Raw genomic sequence first — 26,370 nt, forward strand, 5'->3', positions numbered from 1 at the left:
ACGCTGATGTCCGGATATACGAGAGAGTGGCTGCCTTTAACAAGGCACAAAGCTCTCTCGTATCACTCTTTTAGGGAAATTCACTCAGATGCTCAGTTGATGATGCACACAGGGAAAGGCAACGCACACACTAAACTCAAAACAACAAACAGGTGTAGAGTCGTGGAATTAAGCGAAGCGTCCGCTGTGGTACTGCTAGTCCAACCAACTTCAGCAATCAGATCCCAACAGAGTAGAGTAGCTTCTCAGTAGCAGATACTGCAGGCTTTCGAAGCGAATAAAAGCTAATTTCCCTATTTGCACCTGCTGCTTATATACGCACCTGGCGGGGCGGCGCCAGCATTATGCAAATATCTCAATGCCAAGTTCATTGGCGTTTTAGTAGTATTCGAAGCAGATTGGTCTCTCTAAGCGAGTTCCCAATTCGTCGGTCACGACGTGACGTCGTAGTGACCGACTGAAAGGGAACATGGAAGTGTTTGGTGGCTTCAGAATTCATCCCTGTTTGGATCCTAAGGAATGAATGGGGCTAGGCTAAATGCTAACACATTCATGACACGCTGTACAAAGTTGAAGTGCACGCATTGAAAAAAAAGGTATGTATTAATTTATCAAAGTTGAGGTAAGAACATAGTAAAATATTGAAAAGCGGTGTTGTGTTCCTTTAAAGAAACATGCACATATCTGTTTCTCTAAAAAACAATGCTGTAACCAGTTATTTTCTATTTAAAATATGCCTTCAGTGTCTGAGTGTTTTTGTTTTGGTCTGCGTGATCCTGCCCAATGCCAATTACCCAATATTGTATGTCAACAGCTCCGTTGCCAGTTATCACGGTAGCAAAAATGAGACCGTAATGGTCCATAAATAAGTTAATAAAACTCCACACGATTGACTTTATAATTTGCAGACAACACAATCATCGCAAACGTAAACCTGAGCAGATAAACTTATGCTTTCCATCATCAGATGCGCTCCTATATGTGTCTGGCAACCTGAGAGGGGTTGGGGGTAAAAAACATCCCCAATATTTTAAATTTAGACTGCGGTACCAAGTTCAAGCTAGAAGTCAATATTATATACAGCTCCTATAAACAGTATGTGAGAATTTCTGGTACTCTAATTTTACAATTACGCAATTGGCAGTCACTTTTATCCAAAGCAACTTAAGAGTGCAGTCATCCTATACAGTTCAGTACGTTTGGTCACTGGGAATCAAACCCACAACCTTTGCATTACTAACACAATGCTCTACAAACTCATTACTGCTCACCCGAGGGGCGCTAATTTAAAATAAGTGTTCAGTGTGTCATGCGTGTTGCTTGCGTTTTCAAAAAATGTGTTTGTTGCATCATGTGAACCATGTGCATCACCTGTTTTGTCAAAATAAGTGCCTTCTGCACACGCGTCAAAACCGTTTATGATAAAAGAGACGCTCACGTTCACAAAATACACGCAAGACACTCCCTTAACAGTAAACTCTGATTACGCATGAAATTGTGAGAGTATCTGGCAAACGCGAGCGTCTCTTTTATCATAAACCCTTTAGACGTGTCTGCAGCAGGAGCTTATTTTGACAAAACACGTGATGCACATAGGATCTCTCAAAGCGCAGAACACATATTTTGAAACAGGAACCACACACATGACGGACAACATACATGTTGTGACGAACTTCGCATCGAGGGCCCTCGAAAAAAAGGATTGCGTGTACCACAGAAAATACAGAGGAACGCTGTGGGTCCAACACATTTATTCCTGTAGCTCAGTTGGTACAGCACTGATAATGTGTTATCAGTGCAAAAGGTCGTGGATTAAATTCCCAGGAAGTTGCTTTGAAAAAAAAAAAACACCTGGCAAATGCATTCTTTATGCATTTCTTTTAACAACAACTTGCATTTGTTTATTTATTTAGCAGACACTTTTATTCAACGTGACTTGCAAATGAGAAACATTTTGCTATGAGTCAAGAGTTACAACAATAAATCTGATTTATAAATTACCTCAGTTTGTAAAAACAAAGTATGGTACAGTAATTTTGAACAACAGATTTGTCGACCATTAAAGGTGAACATACTGTACATACAATAGCTAATTTCTTCCAAAAGAAAAGGGAACTGTGTGTTACTGAGTCACTTCAGAAACCCCCTATTTGGCTTTTCTCAGTTTCTCCATGAGATTCAGACACAATTGTTTCTTCACATGAAGGATGAGACTACAGAGACCTTGACATTGCACTTATAGTATATTTTTGGGGACTGAAAAGGCCAAGAGCCCTCTGGTATTTTGTGTATATGACCCTTTTTAAGACAAACGGGTGATTCTTACGAAATCCAGATTTAGAAGGTGTCCAGCATCAGAAATGTTAAAAAGCCCTCGAGACCAATTTTTTTGCACATATAAGATTAAGGTCTGAAGCCTCTGAACTTACTTTAACCATTATTTTTAGAGGATTTAAAAAATATTTACTAAAGAATTATTTACATTTTTGGATTATCATTATCAAAAATTATCATTATCGCAACATGATATTAAATTAAATACATGCATTTACAAACTTATGTTTCGGGAATGAGAACTAAAAAGGTGTCTAGGTACTATGACAAACAAAAATTTCAACTTTTATCTGAAGAGAAAAAATAAGAACTGCTTACCTGGTAGCCATCTTGAGTGTCACAGTCAATTATGTCCCTTCCAACATTTTTTTTTTTTTTTTAAATGTTCCTTGAGGGCTTAAACAATGATTGATAATTGTTGCGGAGGATGAGAAAATTGGTCTTGGACACATTTATATTCCTTATTATTGTCTCTACATTTACCAATGATCACCAAATACCACATGTTTCTTTACTGTAAATGTTTATAGTATAACATGCACTGAAGCTTTTTATTTTTTAGATTTTTTAATTATAAATATTTCCATGTCAAAGAACCCAAATCCAGTCATGGACACGTTGCGGTAATGAAAGTTTTCCCCTTAAATGTGGAAAAAACAACAAAATTGGTTTGTATGATGTCATTTGAAATCATGTGCAAAATGATACATAAAGTGATGTTTGTAACTGTATGCTTCTTATTTTGATAGCATTTACTTTTTATAAAAATGTTTCATGACACCTCATTAGTCTAATTTCGCAAGAATCACCCAAACATCCTTTAAAAAAAAAAGGAAATTCTGTCAACGTTTTGTATAAAAAAAGATTTTCACACCATAATGGTCATACACAAAAAGGAGTGGGTGGAGGTCACACTTTAAACACTGCTGGGTTATCTCAACCCAGAGTTGGGTCAAAAAGAGACAAACCTAGCCGTTGGGTTAAATTAACCCAGAAAATGTTTATATGTGACATAGCAACAACCCAGAATAGGTTAAATCACAACTTAACGGGTTGGGTTTGTCCTGGTTTGACGCAACGCTGGGTTGAAAATAATGAACTCAGCACGAGTGCAGTCATAATGTCATTTATACTAAAAACACCCAACCGGCTAAAGTATTTATTCATTTGTGTCCATGTAATTAAATTAAAAAACTATTTTACATATTGTTTACACAAACAAGCAACAAACAGAAATGTGATTCAGTTTTTTTATTTCTATCATCAATTAAAGCCCAAAAGCTGTTTGTGGCCAAAGGACCTGCAGAGGCGTAAACCGCTGTCATTTCGTTTGACCTCCACCCACTCTGTGTTCATCTCTCCAGCTGAAAATGTAACGTTTACAGCGCGTGTCTGTGTGGGAGAGACGCGTTGCATTCGTTTTCCCGACGAGAGGAGCCCAAAAACATCTTGACTCATATAACAGCGATGTCCGTGGGCAGCAGAGTTTCGGTGACTGACTGGAGTAACATTTATAGTTCAGACTTGATTCAAAAAGATACAGGAACAACCCAGACAAACTGCTGTAGTATCACAAAGGAACAGACATCAGGAAACTCCTTTACAACAATAACACAGAACAGAAGTTGTGGTGGGAGTCAAACCGCAAGAGGATATAACACACACACGTGCACTGGTTGAGCTCCATAAGCTTTATAAGTTTAATATGTAACGGTAGTGGCATGTACAGTACAGTCATGTCTGTAGTTAACTTACTTAATCTGGTCATTAAACTACTGACTTGTGGTCTTGACAAAATACTTGTTCGTACATAACATAAGACCTTAAGTTTCTCCTGTATGCCGGTAACTAACCACTAACCATGGTCCATGCCAGTAAACTACATGTGTTGTTATTTCCGTTGAAATCAGCAACCCACAGTCTGGAAAATTAAGCTTTCTGTTTCTTAAATTAGTTGTTCCTAATGAAAAACACTTAAAGGAAAACACCACAGTTTTTTAATATTTTACTATGTTCTTACCTCAACTTAGACAAATCACTACAAACGTATCTTTTTTCAATGCGTGCATTTAATCTTTGTACAGCGCGTCTTGAATGTATTAGCATTTAGCCTAACCCCATTCATTGCTTAGGATCCAAACAGGGATGAATTTAAAAGCGACCAAACACTTCCATGTTTTTCCCTATTTAAAGACTGTTACATGAGTAGTTACACGATTAAGTATGGTGGCACAAAATAAAACGTGGCGTTTAAGGGCGTTTTCACATTAGCACTTTTGGTGCGCACCCGGGTTCGATTGACATCAGAGTTCGGTACATTTGGATGATGTGAACGCTGTCTTCCGAACTCGGGTGCGAACCCGCGAAACGTACTCGAGTCCGCTTAAAAAGGGTGGTCTGGGGTCCGGTTCATGTGAACTCCAGATCGGTTCGCTGCTAATGTGAGCGCAATCGTACCAAATCGCGGAAGTGAACCGCTGTTAATTACGTATTATATGGAATTTCCCCAAAAAAAACCGACGTGTGTGTTTGTGTGCGTGCACTTACCTTGACAACAAAATGCATAGAATGCTTGCTTGACTTTTGTTCTTATTTTTTTAAACCTTTGGTTTTGTTTTCAAAGAAATAATACAGAAACGCACTTGCGTCTGTCTGCCCCAAACATACTAAAGTCGTTTCGATGACAACGGGCTGTCTGCCGACGTCAATTTTTGCGGAGGCATTTAGAAATCATCGCTGCGTCACAAATCGCCTTCTTCCATACTATATAGTAGGCAAAAAGTATGAGAAGTAGTGCTTTTCGCCTACTATATAGTATGGAAGTATGCGGTTTGGGACGCAGCCCATCTCTGTGCTTGGAGTTCGTCAATCACGCTTGTCGTCTTCTCGTTTACAGCGGTTACCAAGCAACATGAGAATGCGCCGGCTGCAGCTCGATGATGCAAGCGTACCGCGGTTCGGATGCAAAAATAATATGTGAACACAGTCCATGGGGGGCATGGGGAGGGGGGAGCAATCGAACTCGGATTCGGACCAGGCAATCGCACCAAATGTGAAACCATCCTTATATGCTGATAAAAAATGAGAACTATATTATATGGCGGAAGAGCACTAATGGCGCTTTTCCATTGCATAGTACCCCACAATTTGGTTTGGGTCAGGCCGGGTCAGCTCACCTCACTTTGGCTTGGTTAGCTTTTCCATCGAGTTTAGTATCACTTCGGAGTGGGAGGGATTATAGGCCTGTCGTTATATTTGCGCTGCCTACTGCTGTGACATCATACAGGGGAGAGCGTTGTTGTACATTCCCAAACATGAAATTATTCTTCATTCCACCACAAAATTTTAATTGACTACCACAAATAGATGTTTGCACATTGCATTTATCACTACCTCTGTCTCACATGACAGTTTATGTACAAACACTCGAAGCGTCAGTCGATGTGCTCGATAAGCCTCATTTAAGTTGCATTTAAGTAAATATGCGGATGTGCACGTCACAAATGTGCCGTCACAAACTGCAAGTCTGAAAAAACTGTTATGGTGTTCCTGATTCTCAACCTGTGGATGTTTTCATCGCTAAAAGGGTGTTTGGAAACTTATAGCAGAGCACAGATAACAACATGTTTGCTTGAGACAGCGCAAGCTAGCAGTAAGCTAAAGCTAATATTTACATTATAGCGATGACGCTTCTCTCAGACCAATCAGTGACCTACAGTGTTTGCGCGTCACGTTTGGTATCAGCTCGGGTCACTTGGAACCCCAGCCAAGGTGGTACCAAAAAACGTATCGCGTACTACGTACTGCACCCAATGGAAAAACTCCCAAAAGTAAGCTGACCCGACCCAAACTAAACCAAACCGTGGGGTACTATGCAATGGAAAAGCGCCATTAGAACCCCAGTCAAGGTGGTACTAAAAAAAGTATTGGGTACTACGTACTGCACCAATTGGAAAAAAAACCAAAAGTAAGCTGACCCGACCCAAACCAAACCGTGGCGTACTATGCAATGAAAAAATGCCATTGGTTTGCATCACTTCGACCTCTGGCACAGTAACATCATTACTCCTGTGAATATAGGTTAACAAATGTTTTGTTTGTCACTTAATTACATTTGTGTTAAATTGGCATCATTTCGGCTAATCGGCCAAACTACTTTATCCATATCCATACCAAAAATGTTTCATCAGACATGCTGTTTTGATCCTCTTGTTAATGTGACATCACACTGATAAAGCTCCGCCCAAGGCCAATGACTGACTGCATAATCATAGTTTCCGCCCTCAGTGACTTTTACGGTGTCACCATATCTCAATAAAGAGATACTATTGTCTCAGACTGTGTTCACGGGAATCAGGTTCTTTTAAACTGAAAGCACTTACTGTCTCTTTTGGTAAGGAAGTGAGGAGCTCATTTGCATTTAAAGGAACAGATACGAAAACAACGCGTTTTTGCTCCCACCCAAGTAGGGGGATTTTGGACATGCTATATAAATGATCCATGGGGTATTTTAAGCTGAAACTTCACAGACACATTCTGGGCACATATTACATCTTGTAAAAATGGGCATGATAGGTGGCCTTTAAGAATATATGAGGAGCTCAGATGCAAAACCCTCAAAGTGCACCTGACATGTTTTCTTGTAAATAAGCATTTTTTTATCAGACTCTGTATTTCTAAATGGCCTGATGACTGGATTTGAAGCAAAGTATTTGATAAATAACATAACATAAAGCCAAGAACATTTGGTAAATATCATAATCTAATTTTTGACTAAGATTTAGCGGCTTTTGGATCTGTTCTTCATATGTAATTACTGCAGATGGGTGGCTATGTTTACAGAGTCGGGTCTATTTTAAACAAAATTTTTAGCCAAAGGAAATGCCACAATAGACTTCATTAGGGACAAATAAACAATACAGCATTGTATTTACAGTGAAAGCAATTAGTTATTGTTGGAGAACCCAGTTGATGTCTTATGCAGACAGTAAATGCAACAGGCCGTTTTAACAGCATGTCTGCAGGGACTGTTTGCCGAACCACAAATGCATAATGGGTATACTGACTCTTTAATGTTTATGACTGCATTTAATTTCCTGAGCTACAGGCCGGCTGGGTCTTAGGATTTATGAGTCTCAGCAGTAAAATTAGTTAGATAGAGTACTCTAGTGTAGATAGACATCCAACTGGTTTTCAAATTACGTTTTCTCATGAGCCGTTAATTTAAATGAAATACTGCATTGTGTTTATAGATACATTCATTCGGTTAATAGCTGAGAATGTGCTATAATTTTTATATCTATGCAACAAAAATAATTATTGGACAGATTCAGTGATATTATGATATTTGGGCATCACTTTAAAATGTTTAACTTTAGATACATTTACATTTATGCATTTGGCAGATGCGTTTATACAAAGCGACTTACAGTACATTTTCAGCAGTATGTCTGTTCCCTATGACCTTTTGCGCTACGAACGCAATGCTCACCACTGAGCGACACAGTAAACAAGAGTTTAATATACACAACTGAAACTGGAATTGAAAATGACAACTAAAAACCACCCTTTTTCAGTTTAATGAACGTTTAGTGACTGTCATTGTTGTGTTAAATAAAACCTGGTAATCTTTATAAAGAGGTCAACTTAGTCATAGCCATTCTGTTTGCTTTATCGCTCACTGGGTTCTTTGTCGGACATACACACACACACTTGCCATGAGTACTTGCTATGTTTGTGCACTGAAAAAAATGCTTCATTGAATTCAATAAATTTTTTTAAGGTAAGTGGTTGCAATCAATTTATTTAAGCTACATTTAAACAAAAGTTTTATATTTTATTTTACTTTACTAATCTTTTTTGTTTAAATGTAGCTTAAATAAATTGATTGCAACCACTTACCTTAAAAAAATTGATTAAATTCAATGAATCATTTTTTTCAGTGTGAATGTGTATCCCCTGAGTCACGTTTTATGATAACACGTGTAACATGATACTTTGTTCCATCTAAAATAAAACTAAATGACGCCGCTGTATTACACAGCCATCTCACCTGAGCTGCTAAAAAGTTTTCTTATCTTGTTGCTCTCTGTTGTAAAACCATCAAAGATTATGTTCATTACTAGCAGATTCAAGTCCATTTCACTGCTCAAACACTTATAAAGACCTGGGGTCAGCATTTGAGCAACTTCTTCATACACGCTGGCAGTTCAGATTGTAATTTCTCATTCACCTCCCTCAGTTTGCCCCTTTGGGGGAACAAATTTCACCCTCTTTCCACAGAAATCAAAGCATTATCTTAAAAAGCCTTAAAGCAAACGTCAGTACTAAACAAAGACTGAACCCTGAACAATAGCTGGTCCAGATTGCAGGATCCAGCCAAGAAAGATGAACTCATAAGAGTGGCACTGCCAGGGCTGTAATACGAACCAATGGACCATACAGAGGCCAAATGCAGAATAGAAACAGAAGAGCTTTTGAAATGACTCGCACATGTTTTATTTTTCCTAGCTGCTTTATTTGATTCTTTTAGAAATCCTGATTTCTTTAGTACAAGGTTCTGATTTTATCTGATATCATTCTGGTATTAAACAAAAAAATTTCATAGCTTATTTTAATCTAATGAACATTTTTTAACACTAAAAACGTTTGTGAAAAAGAAATATTCTTTAGATGTTAAAGGTTTTTTATAGAACTATTTAACCAACAATGTTTCTTCTATTGCATAGTAAAGCACTTTATTTTTAAGAATGAAGGTCATAAATCATAATTCCAGCCTGCGTTATAGTCCAATATAACTCATGTCATGTTCTTTCAAAGCTAGCGACTAATATGGCTTGGCTGTATTAAACAAGATAATAATACAGAAGAAAGCAGGCTTAAACAGAGTAAGGTTTTAAGAATAAAAACCTGAAAGATGTCTTTAAATAAACACATGACTACATGTGGAAAGTATATTCCTTTTCGGATTTTCAGATATTAAACAATTACTGTATGTTATAATATATACTATAACTCCATGAAATGTAGGAAATTGGAAATGTATAATGTTTTTCCAGACAGTTATTGATGAGCGAGTGTTGCAAGCAAGTTCATCATGTTTTTTTCGGTTTCTAAGTTGGGTGTGTAAGATACCAAATCCAATGCTTTGTCATATTAATCTGTGTCTTGTTGACTAAAACATAGCATCATTTTGAAATATGTCTGCAGCTCTTAGCAACTTTTTTGGTGGGCTTGAAAATATTTTGACCCAGCGGGGTTAATTGTAACGCTGTGTTACAACTAACCCCTCAGCACTTACGATACGCTAACGTTAGCGTAATTCTTGCCATTGTTTTAAATAGGCTACACACAAATGATTGCTGGCTGCAAACAAAATAAATGTGCCTGTCTTATCAAAAATTGTGTGTCAAATTTATTTTTGTTCATATCTTTAATATTGATTGAATAAGGTCACATCAAAGATTGAACTCATAATGAAATGAATGGCTAAAATCAGACTTTTGATGCTCATTATTTCAGAATTTGATTTTTGAAACTGTAGTATGGTTCTTACAGACTGGGTTACATATAAAAAAAAATGTTTTGTCATAACTGTGCTGCTTTTTCTCACATATTTAGACATTTGTATCCATTTATAATTGAACTATTGTTAGAAAAGGGCTGGATGAATGAATACAGTGTGGATACCTGTCTATTATAGACAGATATATAAACAATATCCACTTCAAGTATATAGACAAAATAGTATTGAAATATTTGCCTGCAAACTTAGCAAGTGTTACAACTAACCCCCTGCCTGTTACATTTAACCCCACCTATGGGATAAGTTGTAACGTTTGAACTTCTGTCACGTTTGGTGTTATTGTCCAAGAATGGTAAGTACTAGAAACAAACTTCAAATGTTCATTTGTAGCAGAGATGTGTGTGTTGCTTGTGTAAAAATATAATTAATCAAACTCAAATATTTTTTGAATGATTGAGCCAAAACCAAAAAGCTCCCCCCTACTGTATATGGAAGTCTTGGGCAGAAGCTGACCTTTTACACCAGGATGATTTCTAATTGTTTTAAGATAAAAAAAAATCTATGTCATGGATCAAGGATCACTACTTGTGTTGCACTATATGCGGTACAGACCCAAAATAAACCTCAGGGGTTTGATCAAGCTATAAGATTTCTTTCATTCGCTGGCAGCCATTCAATTCCAATATGGGAAATCAAGGCTGAATTAAATGAATTAGGTTTAAAGGACGGCTTTCATCCAGCTAGAGTGGATTAAACAGGACCTATACAATCAAATTCATTATACTTAGCCGCCAAAATCGTACTTGATTTAAAAGGCTGCCAGAGTGGACGTTAACCCTCTGGCTCTGCTTCGTGCCTGTTTACCCTGTGATTAAAAAGCAAAGAGGATATTGGGTAATAAATTACTAATGAACGACTCGCAAGAAAGGGAGATCGGGTCAATTTGATTTTCATTGTATCCCAGCACAATGACATTTGTTAACACTTGTGCAATATCCTGAACACATCATCCATCATAATTTCAATCAAAAGAAACTTCACGTTGTTAGTATATCATTGGTGTAACAATAAGCAATGCAGTCACTATACCCTTATGAAAGTAAAAACAAAAAACGTGGTTACTGTGGTAAAACCATGGTGTTGCCAATAGTAATCAATACACCAAAAACATGGGTTACACACTTTTACCACAAAAAACAACAACACTTTCGTAAGCATAGAGAGATATTTGGAGTCATATGAAAAGTAAGAAAGAACCTGTCAGTATTTGCACATATTGAACGGTTGATAAATTGGTTTTGTGTGATATCCAAGCCCTCTACTCAACTACTATTAGAGACACAACGTGTGTAACTCAAGTAAGCTGCTGTTTAAACCATGTTAGTTATCTTTCACTAAGCAGTTAAACCCAAAACAAGCAGGTGCAGCACAGACCTGCCAAACCAGATGAGAGTTTAAGTTCTCTTAACTTGAAATGTTATTTAGATAGGAACTTATTAGCGGACATTTTGCAAACTACCTTTACAGTGACTTTTATCTTTAATAATGAATTATTCATATTAAAGTGCACCTATTTCATTGCTAAAAAAAATTTTTTGTGTGTATTTGGTATAATACAATGTGTTTGCGTGGTTTATGGTTAAAAACACATTATTTTCCACATACTGTACATTGCTCCAGATTTCACTCTATTCCTGAAATGCATGGATTTAAAAAGCTCTGTGTCCCTGATTGGCCAGCTAATCTGTACGTTGTGATTGGCCTGAATACCTCTGACGTCAGCCAAAAAATGTGACCCTCCTTACCATGTTTGAAAGATTCGCACACAATGCAATGTCTAAAGCGGGAGGAATTATGATAATGTCGGCCTTGTCCACAACCAATCCCAGGAAGTAAACTGTTGCCTACAATCCGTGTATTTGTTTTAGTCCAAGAAAAGAGATTTACTTTGGAGAAGATAACTCGCGTCATTGTTTACTTTGGGGTTTGTACCTTTTGCATATCGTTAACTTGTACTAATACACACTTACACACCAAAGGAAATGTAAAATCGTGAATCGGACAATTGGTGCACTTAATAATAATTTATAAAGGGGTTTTATTTAACGTTTATCAAACCAATACCCTGTGGTGTTTTCACTGTAAAGCCATTAAAATAATAATTTGTATACAGTGCCACAGTTTAAAATCCTTTTTAGGCAACAAATATTCTTTCTCCAACAAACACACCTCTTTCTGCTCTCTCTCTCTCTCTCTCTCTTTATGTGTCTAGAGTTACTCTGATCCTGCTGGATTATAGTGGACAGTAAATCCTCGGCCATGTGGTCACGTGGATGACATGTTTCCATTGCACCACTCAAATGCTGCGTGTCACACCTCATCTCCTTAAAGAGTCAAGTCATATCTAATGGCTCACACCAGCCCTTAAATTTCCAGGAACATGGTTTGTGACCCCAGTAAATGTGCTGCCATGACATACAGGCACATACAAGGTACATACAAGCACACAGAGACCCTTATAACACAAGTAAATAAACAGCCAAATATCTAGACATATAGAGAAGTACATGCTGCTGGTGTCATAATGTGATAGTGTCAAGTAGTGCTAATACAACATCTACTCTTGAAGTCTGCTTACAAGTGCTTTGATATTATGCATAGCATAGAATTTCCACTGGATCAGAAAGTTAGCGCCGGACATGCTGAGCTGCCCCTTCCCCAATAGCATATAGGTCGTATCTGAATCCGAAGGCTGCAGCCTCCTGAGATCGCATATGCAAGCTGCATACGTCATCAAGCCTGATTTATTTAAGTTTACTGAGCATTACATTCACAAGTCATAATCATATTACAACAATTTATTAGGGATGCACCAATACCGATACTGGTATCGGCCTCGATACCACAATTTCTAAAATACTCGTACTCGTTAAAAGTCCCCCGATACCTGGAATTTATACCACGGTCTGAGAAATGTCTAGCGGCGTGTAAGGGGTTAATGCCTCTTGTGTTGTCCAAAGAGGCAGAGTTTTCAACAAACTGGAAAACTAGTCCTTTGTTTTTTTTTTGTTAAATTATATGACTAAAGCGGTTACCTGTAAATTTAAATCATGTTTTTTTATTAAGTACTCGGTATCGGCAAGTACTGAAATGCAAGTACTTGTACTCGTACTCCAAAAAAGTGGTATCGGTGCATCCCTACAATTTATGATTAATTAAGAATAATAGTCAATTTTATAGTAGTTACTATACTGAAATAAGGCAGTCCTGATGACGTATGCAGCCTACAAATGCGACCTCCGGTGGCTGCAGCCTTTGGATTCAGAAACGGCTTTACGCCCCATTCAGACAGCCAGTGATAAGCAATAGTGGAGCGATTCAATTAAAAAAAATTTCAGTGAAAGCTTGGTGACTTCTGGTAACACAAGCGAATGCGGGAAAGTTAAGAAAAGTTTAACTGCAAATGCAAATGATGAGCGATTTTCGGGAGCAACTACCAATGAAAGCAGTGAAGTTCAAGTCATCCTCCTCTCGCCAGTTAATGGTAGTCGACAGTACTAATCTGTTTATGACAACCAGATTTAGGCCTAGTCCACACAGGTATTTTTTCCTCCAAAAACATCACTTTCACACATGCTCGGTTTAAAAGAAATCTCCGTCCTCATGAAAAAGCAAAAACACGCGCTGTCAAGAGCATGCCACACCAGCAGGCGGCGATATCACCCAAATCGTAAAGCCACCTTGGCCAATCAGAGGCCTAACAAAAGTGTCATCCCAAGGCATAAATCCTCACCCCTCCAGGCGTTTTCAAAAATGTTGGGTTTCAGTGCCCTGATACTGCGTTTTCGTGTGGACGAACGGGCAAACCGCGTAAAAAAATACAGTTATAAAAATACCGTATCCGTGTGGACTAGGCCTTAGAAACGCCTATTGAAAGAGATGGGCAACACAAACGAAAAAGTCCCTAGTGCTCTGAACAAGGCATTAGTTTACCTCAAAGCATGGAATTTGATAAGAAGCTGAAGTGCAGAATGACGACATAAAAAAATCGTTGATCCGTATAGGCGAAAGTGAGAAACTATCCGTTATTCAGACCGCCAGCAACTTCCTCACTGTGTGTCGCGCGTCTCTTTCATTTCTAAATCTGGTTGTCACAAACAAATGAGTACCGTCCACTCCAGTAACTGACGAGAGAAATATGACGTGAACTCCACTGATTCGCTCCCATTGGTAGTCGCTCCAGAAAATCGCTTATCATTTGCATAAAGTTAAACTTTCTTAACTTTCCCGCATCGCTGGACACGCCCATTCGGCCGCCAACGATCACTTTCACTCATGTCACCGGAAGTTGCCAAGCTTTGAAATGAATGAGATCACTCTGCTACTGCAACCCTATATCACGAAAATGCGTGACTATTTCACGCATGGACCAGCGTGACAATGTCATGCTTTGCCGCGTTTGAGCGTGAGCATGTCACGCTTTCTGTTTGTGTCACTGTCACGTATTGGTTACTCAACTTTTTTGTCCTATTTTCAAACCATTGTCGCTTCGGTTTAGGGTTAGATTTGGTGCTTGTGTTATATGTCACTTTAAGTATTTGTCACTTTAAGTATTGGTTTATAAAAAAAAAAGATACAATACTTATTCTTTTATATTTTCTAAACTTTAACCAATTGTCACCTGACGTTGGGGTTAGAGTTTGTTTAGGTAAGGGTGTCATTTTATGTAAATCTAACCCTAAACCGAAGCGACAATGGTAAGAAGTTAGGACAAAAAAGTTGAGTAACCAATACGTGACAGTGACACAAACAGAAAGCGTGACATGCTCACGCTCAAACGCGGCAAAGCGTGACATTGTCACGCTGGTCCATGCGTGAAATAGTCACGCAATTTCGTGATACTGGGTTGGCTACTGCTAGTCGCTGGCGGTCTGAATGGGATTCATATCTTCGAAATGTGAATTAGGCCAATTTTTTGGAGCACACTAATTTACGCAGTAGATATTTTGAAGGTTAACATCTCAATACTTAATTTTAGACGTAATGGTGGCTAAGTCAGCAGTTCAAAAGTGCAATGCAAATTCCTAAGAAATGTGGATTGCAAAATATGCTTTGAGAACTTTATAAATATGATGTCACACCTCTCATGACTTTTGTAAGACAAAAATAGAATGGATTTATATGGACTTATACAAAGACTTAACCGCAGAAACAAGAAGTGGGCTAATGATCTTAGAATAAGCAAATCCCAGTTTTATCTTAATCTAAGTTTTATTTTGGGGTTAACACTGCATGTTAAAATAAAAATTGCTATAAATTTACAAAAATGTGACAGTTTTTCGTCACAAAGAATCATGATTTTAGCTTAACATCTTGTTTTACTAAGGAGAAATGCCTCCTTCATCTTGAATGGATTAAAACTGAATAAATAAACTACGTCGTAACACAGCAATGTGACGTAATTAACTTCTAATAGCCCTATAGCATTTTCCATTTATTTTTAATTATATACACCGCTTTTATTACTTATAACGGAGTCATTATTTATAAAAATATTATGTATAATTATTATATGCTTAAGTAATACGTTGTCATACTGTATGTGTACAGCAAAAAAGCAATAACATACGTACAAGTTGTGAAAGCCCTCTGAATGCTATACATTTAATACAATACTCGTCTAATAATACAATAAAAGTCGCCTTTATCTGTATGAGCTTTAAGGAATTCAAGCAAACCTACAATTACGCCCCAAAACGTATAATAATAACAACAATAACGCAATAACTACATAAACCCTCGCGTTAGCGTTATAACACGCATGTATGTAGTGTGTTACCTTCAGTGCGCACTTCTGTCCTGTTTTCTTATTAAAACACTCTACAACTTTGCCGTTGACTCCCAGACCCAACACTTGACTGGAAATTTTGTAGTCTTCAGTCACGGCATGGCGCTTGATATCCAGTTTGGGATGAACGGGTAAGCGCGTGGGCTCGCTGTCCGCCGGCTCATTTTGTGCGCGAGCCGCCGCGCTTTCGCTCGAGTCTGTTTCCTCGCGTGGCTCTTCGGGTTTGGACTCGGACGCGTCAGGGCTGTCCGCCTGAGACTTTCCGTTTTGAAGCATCTTCAAGTCCGGTGTAAATGACTGAGTCTCAAAGGGGCTTTAAAATCCGCCGGTAAACTCTCGCTGTCAGAGAGTGACGCTGATCCGAAAATACACCGCTGATAAATTCCTATGTGCTGACTGATGTCTACTGTCACAGCGCATTTACCAACACTAATCTTAGTCTGTGATATTGAGATGCATTTAGAAAAAATACCGGATTCAACATCACTATGCTTTCAAGTTTAAAAACATTACCAAAAATATTCTTACTAGATAGTTACTACACATAAAAAGAACTCACATTTAAGCTATACGATTGCAATCAAAAACACAGTTCTGTTATTATTAAAGTCATCCTACTGACTTTGAAGAGATGTGCTGGCGGTGAAACAGTGAAGGATATGAAAAGGAAAGTGAGTTCCCGTCATTGACCGACTGTGTTCACATGGCTCAATTTCTCCTCAGCTAATCTCTTAAAGGAGCCGCGCACTTTATTAATGCAGCGCGAGATCGAGATAAACATCAGTGTCAAACTTTTAACGACGTGTTTTACACGTTATGATCTCTTAACACCTTCAAATCCAAAATATTGTGGTTTGCACTTTACTTTTAGCTTTCATGAACAAAACAGGACTGACTGTAGCTCAATTGTGTTTGACTCCCAAGCATAGGTGTCACACTGGGGGACATGTCCCCACAGGGCCGGGTCTACAGGGGGGCTGGGGGGGGCATTGCCCCCCCAGATTTTCCTTGTGCCCCCCCAAAAAATGTCCAGCCAACCTTAAAATAACGGAGTCTCTTTAAACAAAAAACATCTTCTTTAGGCAAGCGCTAGCCTTTACAGCTCCCGCCCACTAAGGTCTGATTAGCTTATTCAAACATTGGGGGTCTTTTCAGCAGTATTTAAGTCACAGGAAAAGTACTACTGTTCTCTATGACGGTAACTAAAAAAACGCATCTTTAAAATATATATCAAAAACAATGCAATTTAGTATTACATAAACGTAATAACCCAACACATATTAAATTAAAACTTTTTTTATAGTAAAACATGCCCAAAATAGCACCTTATCCTTTCTTAGACTCACCTCATTATTTATTCATGCAAATACAACAGCCAATGGCAAGTCTCCAGCAGCATTTAATGTGTTTGTTTTAGACGTAGTTCTGTTTATTAAAATTAGAATATGCAGTTTGGTTGTGGCATACTATATAGTAGTTAAAAATGATATAAGATGGTTATACAGTAAATATACAACATTGTAACAGCTGAGCATCGCGTGCAGTGCAGTTTTAAAATCAAATTTTAGCGGTTTTGTCATCGTCATTCATTAGCTCATTCAGCTCGCGTTTGAGAAAAACTTCACACGCAAAAATCTACAGACTTTTAAGTTCAAGAGGAGCTTTCACTCCGCAAGGTCATCGTAAGGTAAAATGTTGTATTTTATAATGTTGCGTTGTATTATAATATCTAATTTGCTGTGTTATAAACAAAGCAGTGTGATTTATCTTTGGTCTCGTCGCAAATCACACTTACAGTATTTTAGGGCTTGTGCTTTTGTCTGGTGCTGTTATAGGCAAACAGGATAACCTTTGACGAATTTGTCATGCATGTCAAATTGCTTACATGATGCAACAATATATTATTTAAAGCATTGTGCTTTGTTGTGATATTTGAGGTTGCTGCAGCAGCAATGATAGGGTCAGGAATTAATGACAATACAGCTTATCACATTGAAAATACATTATTTTACATGAAGAAAATGTTTGAGAAGTGGAAATAAAGTTCCTAACAAGTGTTTATTTAGAATAAAGGCATATGTTGGGTAGGGTAGGTATAAGAATGGCTTTAATTTATCTATAAGTGAAATAATAGATTAAATGCAGTGTAAACATTAATAAAATATAGCTATATGTACAGCTTTATATTTATATCACCTGCTTGCCTGATTTCATTAACTGTGACTAAATGTGTCAAACTAGTGTAATCATTATAACATTATAAATCATTAATCTAATTGCATCTACTTTTAAAATGTGAACGTGCAAAATGACATATAAATTGCCTTTTATTATAAGACATGCAAAGTAATATTGGATTGAAACATCCATAATTTTAGTGTATGAATCATTTTAGTCGAGAAATGGCTGCCCACCCAAAAATCCTGACTGCCCCCCCAGTCCAGCAAGCCTAGTACCGGGCCTGTGTCCCCACCACTTTTTGAAATGGCAGATTTTGTCCCCACCACTTTTTGAAAGCATTTGGTTAAAATGTTCTGAAAAATCAAACAATACCTGTGCGACTTACACTGCAAAAATGACTTTCTTACTTAGTATTTTTGTCTTGTTTTCAGTAGAAATATTCAAAAATTCTTAAATTAAAATGCTTTTTCTTGATGAGCTAAATGACCTAAGAAAATAAGTCTAGTTTTTAGACAAAAACGAAACAATTTAAGTGAATTTGTGCTTAAAAAAAAGCAAAAATATCAGCCAATGGGGTGAGAAAAAAATCTAAAAATAAAATTTCTTTTTTCTTAAACACTTAATTTAAGTAAAAAAAACGTACGAAAAAATGAAGAAGGAGGAGTTACTACCACGGGTGGAGCGAGTACGAGTCATTCAACGCTATACAACACTTATAACTTATGATTCACCAAATGTTCGTGTCATTTATATAATATGCACTCGCATATTTTCAACAAAAGACAGAAGTCTTACTTACTGCATGCAACTCGTGACCCGGTTGTGAAAATCCGGTGCATCAAAAACACACGCAAAACTCCGCTGCTACCCCGGATAATAAACTATATCCATTGTTTTCATAAGGCTGGATTTCTTCTCCTTACATCCAAAAACACACTTCTTCATTCGTGCCATTTTTGAGTTTTGAAATTAAACAGAGCTGTCGCGTGATGTGAATGTTTGTAAGTTCTAGCGTCTCCTGCTGATTGACGGGTGGGAGGGGTTTTCCGGGGGAAGTGCCCATATAAAGAAGTGATACGTATAGAAAACCCCTGGAATGTCAGTTAGAACTGTAGTCGAAAAAAACTTTCCGAAACTTGTACGAACCCTAGCGAAGTGCATTCGGCACAGAAATACTCTGTAACATTTCCAACTGCTTTTTTGACACTTTGCCTACGTTTAGCATGAGGAAACAACTCTATAACTGTGTTAATAAGTCAGAATGCTTGAAATACCATTGAACCCCCCCTTTAAATTGTATAGTTTTTGTCTAAAAACTAGACCTTTTTTCTTACGTCATTTTGCTCATCAAGAAAATACATCTTGATTTAAATATGTTTAGATATTTCTACTGAAAACAAGAAAAAAATACTAAGTAAGAAAGTCAGATTTTTAAGAAAAAAATTCTTAGTATTTTTGTCTTGTTTTCAGTAAAAATATCAAAAAATTCTTAAATTAAGATGCTTTTTCTTGATGGGCAAAAATCTAGTTTTTAGAGCAAAAATATCAAATTTAAGTGATTTTGTACATAAAACAAGCAAAAAATACCCCAATGGGGTAAGCAACTTTTTCTTTATTTTTTCTTGAATATAGTGTTTAAGAAAAATTTTCAAGATTTTTTGCTTACCCCATTGGCAGATTTTTTGCTTGTTTTATGTACAAAATCACTTCCATTTGGTATATTTTGTCTAAAAACTAGACTTATTTTCTTAGGTCATTTTGCTCAGTAAGAAAAAAAGCATCTTAATTTAAGAATTTTTAGATATTTTTACTGAAAACAAGACAAAAAAACTAAGAATTTCCTCCTCCTTTTTTCTACAGTATGATGCTTTGGCACTGTTCGGTTCAGCTGGTGTTGCAGGGACTGTTACATGTGCAGTTGACATTGTTGAGGGTTTTATGCTGAGTATTTTTGTGTTGTTGACCGGCCTACATTTTTGATGCGCCATTATTCGATATTTTTCCCTTCCTTCTGTAATGTTTTTTCATCTGATCTTTTGTCCCCACCACTTTTCAACACAAACTGACGCCCCTGTTCCCAAGGAACATATTTACTAATAAAATAGATAGCTTAAATGCAATGTGAGTTTTTTTTATAAAAGCGTCTTTCAAATGTCTAAATGTAAAAATTAAGCAGGGAAATTCAAACATTACCATACAACTAAATAATGACTCACAGTTTCTATTGCAGTACAAATTGACATTGTAACCTAAAGTTAATTTCCACAAACTCTGTCGTGAAGTAAATGTTCTTAGGAACTACGGAAGTGCTTATCTTGAAAAGTTTAATTTTCCGCTTAAAAATGGGAAAGTACATTTAGCTTTTGCATTTTTTTTTAACAGATGCCAATGAAAATGTTTGTGTGTGCGTGTGAATCTAGATGCAAATGTGTGTACATGAGTGAGTCTAGTAGTCCAAAGCACAGATCAGAGCCACACCCCGTTTGATCCAGTGCCCCTGGGTACGATCTGTGGGCAGCTCAACAGCAATAACGTAGTTGGTGGAGTGCCCAGTGGTAGAAAGAGTTCCTGTGAGAGATAAACTTGTAAAAGCTCTGTGGTTAAACACAAAACAAATTCTAAAAGAAATCTTTTTCACAGGATATACTATACTAAAATATGAACACAGGGCTGGGTCAATTCACATAGAAACAATACATCTACTTCTCTGATAAAGTTAACCCGTGCACAAAAAGCTTACCAGCACGAGTGAGTGTTTTGTAGATTGGGCAGACGTAGACTCCAGATAGCGGCGATGTGCGGTTAGGGACAGGCACCATCCAGATAACGGCCATCTCGGTGTAGAGCTCTTTGGGCTGAGACTCAGCCAGCTGGCCTTCATCTGGATTCCAACGTGCCCCCTCCAAAAACAGACCGTGGATGAAGCAGCCAATGTCTGGCCTATCATTTAGCTCTGCTGCTGACTGCTTCATCACCTGAAACAGGGAACATGCCAAGGGTTTTGTAAGAGGTCAAGGTCACCCATCAAAATCAATAAGAACATGGCTTATGGATCCAGAAAATGTATAATGTTGATCATCAGATATGGAAGATAATGAACAACACAAATGTTTGACCTCCTGAGTTATACGTGGTTCTCATATTGGTCTATCAAATATCAAGCTTACGTAGATAGCTTAATATGGAAACATACTTTAAGACTTTAATTGCATTACTCTCGGTTTATTTCAAGAAAGCCTTGTGGTTGAAAGTGGATCGTGCACCTTGAAGTCAAAAGCAATGGTGTCAATAGAAATCCTACAGCCACGGGCGAAGTTCTGCAGTGTTCCTGTGAGGAAAGCCTGTGGGAAGAAGAACCCGCTGATCCAGAACACAACAGGAATCCCATCTGAGATCCAGTTCTGCAAAAAGCTAATTCGCTGGACCAGATCCGACACCCAAGATGCCAGTGGCTTCAGGGATGGATATGCCTGCATGGGAGAAATTGCAAAACAGTGAACTGCTGCAAAAATTGTACCGTAAATAACCACAGCACTCACACTACGATAGTGTGTTTGCACAAACAACAGTGTTTGAGTAGACACAGCCATGACATGACGATGACACTGCTTTAGCAGGTGACTAACACAAAAGATAATTCAACACATTCATTGCATGGTTAACATTCTTGCCTTGGCCTTCCATAAGTCTGGAACAGCATTGATGAACAGACTGTTAGACATGAGCTCCAGTTCAGATGACATAACCACCAAACCCTTCAAAGCCTTCACCAGATCACTGAGACTATGAGAAATCACTGATAACAACTTATTATATCTGTGAGAGAGAGAAAGAGACAAAGAGAGATAGCAAGACACATTTTTACAGTGCTAAGTAGTGCAATAGACTGTATTTTGTCTGGCAAATATTTGTGTTATTGCAGAATGTGTGTGCATTCATGCATACGACCACTGATCTATATAAATGACTGGATTGCGCATGGAACGCTTAACTTAAAGGATTAGTCAATTTTCTTAAAAAAAATCCAGATAATTTACTCACCACCATGTCATCCAAAATGTTGATGTCTTTCTTTGTTCAGTCGTGAAGAAATTATGTTTTTTGAGGAAAACATTTCAGGAATTTTCTCATTTTAATGGACTCTAATGGACCCCAACACTTAACAATTTTTTTCAGCTGAGTTTTAAAGGACTAAACGATCCCAAACGAGGCATAAGGGTCTTATCTAGCTAAACGATTGCCATTTTTGACAAGAAAATTAAAAAAATATGCACTTTTAAAGCACAACTTCTCTTCTTCCTCCGGTTATGTGACGAGCCAGCACGACCTCACGTAATTGCGTAGTGACGTAGAAAGATCACGTGTTACATATATGAAACGCACATTTGCGGACCATTTTAAACAATAAACTGACACAAAGACATTGATTAGTATCATTCCACATACAACAACGTCGAAACGGTCCTCTTTTACCACACTTGTAAACACTGGGGCATAGTTTTGCGTACGTCCTCCGTGACCTCTTGACGTGATGATGTTTTGCGTGAGGTCGCGCTGGCGCATCACAGGACCGGACGTAGACGAGAAGTTGTGGTTTAAAAGTGGATATTTTTTATTTTTCGTGTCAAAATGACAATCGTTTCGCTAGCTAAGAACCTAATACCTCGTTTGAGTCCTTTGAAACTCATTTGAAAAAAACTGTTAAGTGTTGAGTTAAGTGTTAAGTGTTGGGGTCCATCAAAGTCCATTAAAATGAGAAAATTCCTGGAATGTTTTCCTCAAAAAAACATAATTTCTTCACGACTGAACAAAGAAAGACATCTACATTTCGGATGACATGGTGGTGAGTAAATTATCTGGATTTTTTTTAAGAAAATCGACTAATTCTTTAACAGCATGAGGTGAAGCCAGCGCAGAGTTCGAGCGGCCATCTTTGTATACCCAACCGATAGAGGGCGTCATTGACTTCCATTCAAAATCATGATCTAAAATGATCTGGTTTATAGCGTATCAGTCACACAAGGTAAATTTTTAGGATATGTGTACGTAAAATTATTGTTACTTCTGGTGTTTTTTGCAATGTTTATGTTTTAATCGAGCAGCATAATGGATTTATTAAAAAAATGTTAAGGTGAGTGTGTCTGCTGCATTCTGTTAATGACACGAGTATAAATAAAGTTATTTGACATAAGCTGCACGGTCAGCGTTATTTATCTGAATAAGTTTAGGTTGTAAAGATAACATAATTCCAAAACCAGCAAATTATTGCATGCACATACAGTACAAAGCATGATTATTTAATTAATTACTTAGATTTCAGAATGAGCATGTTTGTCATTAATACTAAATATGCTGCGGTATGTCTGCTGATGATCTGATACTGTAATAAAGATGAATGTTTAATAACTGTTTAAAAAGCAAAATGTACAACTTTCAGTAAATAACTATGTACATGATTAGGACGTTTGCGTTGTAAGAATGTACAGGATAACTTCTGATATAAAAACAGAGAGTAGTAAAGTGATGTTTCCTCATTAAAATCTGATAACGTCCATTGATTAATAGAATGTTTGGGTTTACCAACATGGCGGCGCAATGGCTTCACAGTAGTGATGTCATGCGCAATCCAGGCATTTATATAGATCAGTGCATACGACAGACATTTACCTTATAACCTCCTGGACCAGGACTGTGTTCATAGATTCTTCATACATGACTGGGTATTTCTCTGTGACCTCCTGCACATTAATAAGGCCAGGAATCTTCTCCACGATGCCCTCCACAATCTCCTCTATGATCTTAATGTGTAAGAGAGAAATAGAGAAAGCCTGTATTCAGATTTATATTAAAAAGTAGCGTATGCATTTAACACTACCAAGGTGTGTTAAGCACAATCCATCCAGTAGCTGAGCTGCTGTCGCTATGGTAATCACATCCTTGCATTTAAAAAGATGGATAATATAAAAACCAAAATTCAAGGTTGTGCACTTTTAAATGCTGCTTTGTAACCATGCATTTATGTTTTTTAACTACATAACTAGATCCAAATTAATTGGGCTGGTTAAAATTGTACTATACAAAACTGTGTGAATACATCAAAGCACTTGCCTCCTCTCTGGATTTGCCTCCGCTTGCTGCTACTCTGGGCTGGAGTTTTACTAAAGTTCCCAGCAGAGCGAAGGTCTCATTTTGTGCGAAACTGATGTTGGCGTTGTCATGGAGGCCGAAGATCTCCGGCGAGTCGTTAATTGGTAAGCCACGGAAATGTGACAAATAACCCTGTACCAAAATGTATTACATAACAGTGCTTACTTAAGATGTGGTGTGTTTGTGTGGCAGAGATTCTTATTGATTTATTTTGTTATGTGTGGTAAAGATGTCATTTTTAATGTCAAGCCATTAACTGTATGATGTGCCTAAAGGAATCACTGTGGATTTGTGTTGCTATCAAATATTACACTGCACAAAAAGTACACACTTCAGTTTGAAACTATATCAAATAAAGTTAATTATGGACCTTGAGATTGTTTTGAGTGTCGATCTGTCTGTATTCTCCAGAAGGAGAGTAAATGTGTTCTGGGTTCAGGACATCGGGGGAGTAGAAATTCTCCAGGATGTTTGAAATACAACGACGATCCCAGTTGTCTGTCACGCGGCCCCCATAATTTATTTCACCGGCAGTATACTTCAAAACCTAAGAAAATAGAATAAAAAATATTATATAAGTTGGTAAGACGACCGTTTTTTGTTATATTGGAGAGATATGTGTGCAGCAAAACATCTGTATTTACCTTGTATGGGATGTCCTGATATTCATCCAGGAACATTTTCAGTTGGCTGATGCAGATCTGCAGATCCCCATCTGTAAACTCATATGGAATGTTGAATCCAAGTGGGCCGAACTTTCTGCGCTCAATAGCATTCCCGTGGAAAAGGCACAGGGACAAGAGAAGAGCCTTAAACTCTGCTGTCTGCCAAAAGAAAGGAAGACAATGAAAGACTGGAGGTCTTGTTTTTATTTTTTTATTGGATAAAAGCATAGTTGTAAATGCAATAAATGTAAACCTTCGAGCAAGAAGTGATGAAATCATCATTAAGGCTGGCGTAAGTTTTCAGTAGATTGGCTTTAATGCCTCGCGGTGGTTCTATTGTCATCTTGGAGCCGTTTTGCAGGATGGACACTGGGAACCTATTACTGGGCAAACTAGTCAGCCAGAGACGAAAGTCATGATGGACCTGTAGCACAAATGTTTATATAAGGAAATAACAAAATGTCAACAAGCTAAAGTAATAATGTTAATAATAACAGTATATATTCAACGAAAGGTCTATAATAGCTCAGACTTTGTTTGGGTCGATGTTCTCGATAAGTCTCTCCAGAGATGGCATCCAGCTGGGAGCAAGGTGGCAGTTCTGAAAGAAGACCCATTTCCCTTTCTCCATAGCATTCACCATCATGGACTCAGCAGCAGGGCCCTGAAACACAACATCTAATGACACCCCATTCACAAATATACATGGTATATTCCAATATCTAAATTCATAATCCCTGGGGACATTTCACTTATGCAATTCAGTTATAGTAAACAAACTAATTTGGGAACATAAACATACTGTAAAAGAAAAATACATCTAATACAGCCTGTGAAATACAAATTATATGAATTGTATTATATTATATTAGATTTATATAAATGTTTTTCTAAGTGTGTAGGTCAGTAATGTTATAGTTTTTAGTACCGTAAGTGTTTTTAGTAACATAATTAGCACTCGAGTGGGGAATCTTTTATTAATGTTCCACTATGCATATGTATAAGATCCTCTTAGCCCCTAGGAATGCTAGGTATTTCAAAGGCGGTGGACACTTTTCACAACGATGACTACGATTTTATTTACACAGGTGCTGGTCATATAATTCGAATATTATCAAAAATTTTCATTATTTCACTTATTCCATTCAAAAAGTGAAACTTGTGTATTATATTCATTCATTACACATAGACTGACATATTTCAAATGTTTATTTGATGATTATAACTGACAACTAAGGAAAATCCCAAATTCAATATCTCAGAAAAAAAGACCAATCCAAAGAAAGGATTTTTGACAAGACAAGGGGCGCTGCAGCGTGCTGTGGCAGGGCTGCGCCGGCTGTGGCAGGGCTGCGCCGGCTGAGGCAGAGGCTGCGCTGGCTGTGGCGACGGCTGGAGCTGCGCTGGTTGCCCGGTGAGAGATGAAGGACCAGGCTGTGACATCAGCCCCCTCCTCTTCTTCTTTCTCCTCGGGCGTGGCGCAGAAGCCGTGGCAGGACAGGTGAGCACGGTGGTTGGAGCAGCAAACTCCGACGAGGACCCCTCAGATGGCGACTCCCACGAAACCCTCCTCTCACGTTTTCCACGGAGACAGGTGGAGTGGAGCTTTCTGGGGTAGGAGAGGGGGGTCTCGGATCGCTTAGGACCACAACCCCCATGGCCCTACTCTC

The 26,370-nt window shown here is 37.9% G+C and overlaps 2 protein-coding genes across 2 annotated transcripts in view; both read right to left on the minus strand.

The window, feature by feature from the left end:
- mapkapk3 (MAPK activated protein kinase 3) overlaps window positions 1-16,380 on the minus strand; it is a 34,691-nt gene extending 18,311 nt beyond the window's left edge. The window contains exon 1 of the mRNA XM_065240989.2: window positions 15,699-16,380. Coding sequence (XP_065097061.1) covers window positions 15,699-15,983 — 285 coding nt within the window. The 5' untranslated portion in view covers window positions 15,984-16,380. The remainder of the gene's footprint in view (window positions 1-15,698) is intronic.
- A 3,767-nt stretch (window positions 16,381-20,147) lies between these two features.
- dnah1 (dynein, axonemal, heavy chain 1) overlaps window positions 20,148-26,370 on the minus strand; it is a 51,097-nt gene continuing 44,874 nt past the window's right edge. The window contains exons 68-77 of the mRNA XM_065240988.2: window positions 25,233-25,364; window positions 24,954-25,124; window positions 24,680-24,859; window positions 24,406-24,582; window positions 23,997-24,167; window positions 23,556-23,686; window positions 21,560-21,704; window positions 21,152-21,358; window positions 20,629-20,863; window positions 20,148-20,456 (exon numbers count right to left, since the gene is read on the minus strand). Of these exons, the coding sequence (XP_065097060.1) occupies window positions 20,335-20,456; window positions 20,629-20,863; window positions 21,152-21,358; window positions 21,560-21,704; window positions 23,556-23,686; window positions 23,997-24,167; window positions 24,406-24,582; window positions 24,680-24,859; window positions 24,954-25,124; window positions 25,233-25,364 (1,671 nt within the window). The 3' untranslated portion in view covers window positions 20,148-20,334. The remainder of the gene's footprint in view (window positions 20,457-20,628; window positions 20,864-21,151; window positions 21,359-21,559; window positions 21,705-23,555; window positions 23,687-23,996; window positions 24,168-24,405; window positions 24,583-24,679; window positions 24,860-24,953; window positions 25,125-25,232; window positions 25,365-26,370) is intronic.

Source organism: Paramisgurnus dabryanus, chromosome 14, assembly GCF_030506205.2.
Source record: "Paramisgurnus dabryanus chromosome 14, PD_genome_1.1, whole genome shotgun sequence".
NCBI classification, from domain to species: Eukaryota; Metazoa; Chordata; class Actinopteri; order Cypriniformes; family Cobitidae; genus Paramisgurnus; species Paramisgurnus dabryanus.